The following is a 5,958-nucleotide window of genomic DNA, read 5'->3' as shown; positions in this document are numbered from 1 at the left end:
GCCGCTTCGATTTTAGACTTGGACGATTCGTTCGTAATGATCGGCTATAGCAGTACTGATCACAACCATTATGTCGCAGCACAAACTAAACACGTGATATTACTTTTGCTCAGGCCACGCCCAACGCTACACCCTGACGTACAGCCCTACCTTCCACGTCAGCACAAATAGTCCACATCAACCGGAACGTTAGCCCCGCAGCATGTCATAGACTCCTGCAGAAGAAACAATCGCTTCGCCTGACAAAACAACCAAGCCACAGCTCAAACGCACGTTGTGGCAGAAAAGCAACAACGCTCGCGTGTTTTCTTCTGAGCAAAACTGATAAGGAGGCAGACGGGGCAGTAGAGCAAAGCCATCGGTCAGGCAGTACTCATGTTGTGACTTTAAATGCTCGAGTAGTGCTCATCTCACCGGAAAACTTGATAGTACTCACGTTGTGACTTTAAATGCTCGAGTAATGCTTCATCTCCATAGAAATGCCTCTAAGGTGAGGCCACATGAAACTGTTAGACATCATGACCCCGTTCGCTGGTCTGAAACTTGGCTAAAACTGGCTGAAAAATACGATTTTGGCTGAATTGTTGTGAGAGAAAAATACTGTTCCGACTGAAAAAAAAAACTGAACAAGTCGAATATGTACTAAGCTGAACAGGGCCATACGTTAGCCCCGACTTAATTTTATATCATCAATATTCACTGCCTATTTTTAGTTGGTAAACAGAGAAGACAAGACATGTCACGTAATACTGAATGGGTAGTATAGCACAGAAATAGACCAACCTGAGGATGGAGTACGGGATACGGTTATCCTAATAGGCCCTCGATTGAAAAGAAAAATATGCATGCCCCAAGCCCCACTTGTCAGGCGGGGCGGGCGCGTCGCGCCGTCGCCTATTGCTGGACATCCATCCACTGCGACGCGGGTGGCCGGTGCCCGCTCCCCTCGCGCAGCCGCACACCGCCCGGAGAAAAGGTTCCACCGTCTACCTCGCCCCGACCGGAACCCCTAAATTCCCCAACCCTCCCTTTCCCCTTCCTCCTCCCGTCCACCACACCACCACAGCCCGGGCTCCACCCCGTGCAAATCCGCTGGCGGCAGCAAGAGAGAGCGAGGAGGGAAACAGATCGGGTGGCGGCAATCGGTAGCCGGTTCGGTTGGCACGATGGGCGGCGAGGCCGACGGCGGGGAGCGGCGGCTGGGGCGGGTGCTGAGCTTTGGGATCCCGGACACGGCGCTGGGGCTAGTGATGGGGTACGTGGAGGACCCCTGGGACCGCGACGCCATCTCGCTGGTGTGCCGCCACTGGTGCCGCGTCGACGCTCTCAGCCGCAAGCACGTCACCGTGGCCATGGCCTACTCCACGACACCCGAGCTCCTGTTCCGCCGCTTCCCGTGCCTCGAGTCACTAAAGCTCAAAGCAAAGCCCCGCGCGGCCATGTTCAACCTCATCTCCGAGGACTGGGGCGGGTCTGCATCGCCGTGGATCCGACAGCTCTCGGCCACCTTCCACTTCCTCAAGAAGCTCCACCTGCGCAGGATGATAGTATGCAACGACGATATCAACATCCTCGTCCGTGCCAAGGCGCACATGCTCGTCGCGCTGAAGCTCGACCGCTGCTCCGGCTTCTCCACGGCCTCCATCGCACTCATCGCCCGCTCCTGCAGGTAAAATCCCGTCTCTCCTTCTGTAATTAACTAGTTACTAAGGCTCATCTAGGTTTCCTGTTATTCTCCCCAAAAGTACGTAAGTAATTTAAGGTTTAATTGGCTCATCTAGGTTTCCTGTTATTCTCCCCAAAAGTAGGTAAGTAATTTAAGGTTTAATTAGGTCACGGATTTATGATGGGATGTTTCGTGAAGGGTGGGTGGATAATGTTCTTTCCTGTCCCAAGAAAAGGGAAACGGTTCATTTAATGTGTGCCTTGTTTATGATTCTAAACATTACAACATCTATGAATCACTGCTAGATAATTTTAGCTTTGCAGCAGGAATTAGGAAATGATGAACTTTTAATTCCATCTGTTATGGCTTTCTATATTTCACATCTTTGCTAGGTGGAGCTTATAAGTGTGATAGAAATAGACCATGTCATGAGGGCTGTAGATTTTATTAGGAGAACCTACATTCTAGATTTGGGCTCTGCATTTACCCTGCCATGTCTCTTGTCATGTGCAGGAAACTGGAAACACTTTTCCTGGAAGAAAGCACGATTGATGAGAAAGAAAATGATGAATGGATCAGTGAGCTTGCTACGAGCAATTCTGTTCTTGAGACACTGAATTTCTTTCTGACAGATCTCAGGGCATCCCCAGAGTATCTTAACCTCCTTGTGCGCAACTGTCAAAGGCTGAAAACCCTGAAGATTAGTGAATGTTTCATGCCTGATCTGGTTAGTTTGTTCCGAACTGCGCAAACAGTACAAGAGTTTGCTGGTGGTTCCTTTGAAGAGCAGGGTCAACCTGTGGCAAGTAGAAATTATGAGAACTACTATTTTCCTCCTTCACTGCACCGCTTGAGTTTGCTCTACATGGGAACAAATGAGATGCAGATACTGTTTCCATATGCTGCTGCACTTAAGAAGTTAGACCTTCAGTTTACATTCCTTTCCACAGAGGAACACTGTCAGATAGTTCAGCGCTGCCCCAATCTGGAAACCTTAGAGGTATTTTGGAACATTCTTGTAGATGCCTTTATCTTTCCTGTTTTATAAGTTGCAAACTGCATTGATGTTCTTCTTTTCTGTTGGGAAAAACAGGTGAGGGATGTCATAGGGGATCGTGGACTACAAGTTGTTGCACAGACCTGCAAGAAATTGCAGAGGCTCAGAGTAGAGAGAGGAGATGATGATCAAGGAGGTCTTGAGGATGAACAAGGTAGGATTTCACAGGTTGGGTTGATGGCTATAGCTCAAGGCTGCCCTGAGTTGACTTACTGGGCAATACATGTATCGGACATTACAAATGCAGCTCTAGAGGCGGTTGGTACATGCAGCAGAAATCTTAATGATTTCCGCCTTGTCCTTCTTGATAGAGAAGCACATATAACTGAAATGCCACTGGACAATGGGGTTCGTGCTTTGCTTAAAGGTTGCACCAAACTCCGGAGGTTTGCATTTTATGTGAGACCTGGGGCCCTATCTGATGTTGGTCTTGGCTATATTGGAGAATTTAGTAAGAGCATTCGTTATATGTTGCTTGGTAATGTTGGTGAATCTGATAATGGAATTATACAATTATCAAAAGGCTGCCCAAGCTTGCAAAAACTGGAGCTGAGGGGTTGTTTCTTTAGTGAGCATGCTTTAGCTATGGCTGCACTAGAGCTTAAGTCACTGAGGTATCTGTGGGTGCAAGGATTCAGGTCATCTCCAACTGGAACTGATCTTATGGCAATGGTACGCCCCTTCTGGAACATTGAGTATATTGTTCCAGACCAAGATGAACCTTGCCCAGAGCATCAGAAACAGATTCTGGCATACTACTCCCTTGCTGGAAGGAGGACAGATTGTCCTCCATCGGTAACTCCACTTTACCCGACATTTTGAGTGTAGATACTTGCTTTTTGCCAGACTGAATCTCATGGTACTAAGTTCCATTGCTCCCATTATCTGTGAAGTCAATGGTTCCTGTTCTACCAATTGATGAAGAGGCATCAGACGTTCCATTGCACAGAACCCCAAAGCTAAGCTTTAAGCAGGACGGCCAGCTCTGAACTGAGGCTAGCTGAGAACAATCATGAATACCTGAAGGCAGCACTTATGGATCAGCTTGCCCAAGCTGTCCAGTATGGACATGTAAACTTTACCATTTTGAATAGTTTTGGAGAAACAATTTTGTAATAATTTACCCCTGTTTAGTGTATATTATCGATTTTCATTTTCCTAAGCTATATGCTGTTGTATTGCTTTATTGAACAATTATGTCAATTAGTTAATCTACAGTCTGACTTGCTGTGATTCGATTAATAATGTTTATATCACCCACAATATGGATTTTCCTCGCTGCTCGAGAGTCTACAGTTTAGGATCCTCGGGCTTAAACACATCGGATATTTAGATGTCAATTAGGAGGATTAAGTATGAGATAATTATAAAACTAATTGCATAAGTTGTGGCTAATTCACGAGATGAGTTTATTAAGCTTAATTAATGTATGATTAGTCCATGTGATGTTACCGTAAATATGTGTTAATCATAGATTAATTAGGTTTAATAGATCCGTACAGCAAATTAGCCATCACTTATGTAATTAATTTTATAATTAGCTCATATTTAGTCTTTTTAATTATTATCTAAACATCTAATGTGATAGGAACTAAAAATTTAGTCATGGGATCCCAACGCCTATGTTGCTTCACGTCTGATCTGGAATCTGGAAATCTTGAATTGTGCATCTATCAGTGTCATGAAATGCTTCAGGGGAGAGACGCCATCATGCTCATTTTGGCGGAACTGCATGTTCTCAGGGGCCTGTCGCTAGACGTCAGGCGTCACATCATCTCCAACTGATTATCTCTTATTTCTTCTTTCCTGTAATCAATTACAGGAAATCCCTAAAAAATCTTTCTAAATATAAGCCCTTTGCTCTAGCATATTACCAAAACCTCATCCTCATTTTTTTTTCAATTAAGGGCCTGTTTGGCCTGCGCCTTAGCACGCCGTAACCCAGTATAGGCGTCGCCAAATTTTCGGCGAGGAAAACAGGCGCCGAACATTTGGCGATAGAAACAGAAGAAATGAACTGAACGAATCTGGCATAATCGTCCGAAATAACATATCTTTAGAGATGCTCATCTTCCATCAGACACTAAGCATCCTGAAAACAAGCTACATCGGATGGATTCTGTCGAGCACACTCCAAGGAAGAACTCGAATAATCCACGTTTTTTCCTCCAGGATCCAATAATGAGAACGTGTTTACAATATTTAGTCCATTTCATATGACCAGAGTTTTTAGAAATACATTATTACAGTATCAAGTTCAGAGTACAGAATTTAAACAGCAGAATTACAATAAACATCTAACGGTAGAATATAAGGATCCGTCTGTGCCCACCAGAAGAATCCTCCACACAACAGCTACTCCTCAAGCTGCATCTGCAACAGGGGTAAATAAACCCTGAGTACACAATGTACTCGCAAGACTTACCCGACTAGTGGAAATAACTTCCTGACTCCAAATGATATGATAAGTTTTTTGGGTTGCTGGGTTTTCTTTTTGCGGAAAGCAATACTAGTAGTGAATCCTTATGTATGCATCTTATTAGCAGTCATGATTATTTCATTATCTAGCCATTCTATGTAAGCACATGTTCTACTTTCAAGCAAGAGTTGAGCAAACAGATCAATTTTACTATTTTTCATCTTCCAGTTCTTACTATGGTGCTAGACTGTAGACAAGCCATACCTGATTGTCCGGTGATTCGCGAATCAATGTGTCCAGCTAGGTACCCCAAAACACATGTCCCGCTTTGTACCCAGGCACAAGCAGGACTAACCCACCACTCTCCTGTCTCCAAACTTAGACTCCAAGCCCCCACATATGAGTCCCGAACTCAGTGCGGTGCTTAGACCTCCACCATCTCCGCCTCCAATCAGTTGATCTGGAAAGAGCCGGAACCCATGACAAGAGAGCAACGAACCTTTCCTGCTCCCATAAACAAGTATGCGCTCAGGATAATAACTCTGACTTGCCTAGAACCCAATGCAACGGACGGTCCTTAACTGACACGGACAGAAAAAGCAGTGTAACCAAGCTATGCCCTGTTGGCCACGGGACACAACCTCTTACACCCACCAATACTTGTACCATATCCCTGCCCGGTCTTCATTTTTTCTTTACTATTTTATCATGAGTGATAATAATAATAATCACCTATTGTGAGTAACGGCAGGTTACTCACGCTACCGAAAATCATAAGCATAGCAGCTACTCGCACCTGTACTAGTAGGACTCATA

At 45.0% G+C, this 5,958-nt stretch overlaps 1 protein-coding gene across 1 annotated transcript; it reads left to right on the top strand.

The window, feature by feature from the left end:
- Window positions 1–878: 878 nt before the first annotated feature.
- Window positions 879–3,968, top strand: LOC136502009 (coronatine-insensitive protein homolog 2). Its single transcript, XM_066497502.1, has 3 exons — window positions 879–1,669; window positions 2,180–2,666; window positions 2,760–3,968. The coding sequence occupies exons 1-3, from the start codon at window positions 1,167–1,169 to the stop codon at window positions 3,543–3,545; spliced, it is 1,776 nt and encodes a 591-aa protein (XP_066353599.1). The 5' UTR covers window positions 879–1,166; the 3' UTR covers window positions 3,546–3,968.
- Window positions 3,969–5,958: the final 1,990 nt, after the last annotated feature.

The sequence above is a fragment of the Miscanthus floridulus genome, chromosome 1 (genome assembly GCF_019320115.1).
Source record: "Miscanthus floridulus cultivar M001 chromosome 1, ASM1932011v1, whole genome shotgun sequence".
Lineage (NCBI taxonomy): Eukaryota > Viridiplantae > Streptophyta > Magnoliopsida > Poales > Poaceae > Miscanthus > Miscanthus floridulus.
Note: the sequence above shows the minus strand (reverse complement) of the source record. Positions and strands in the feature narration are given on the sequence as shown.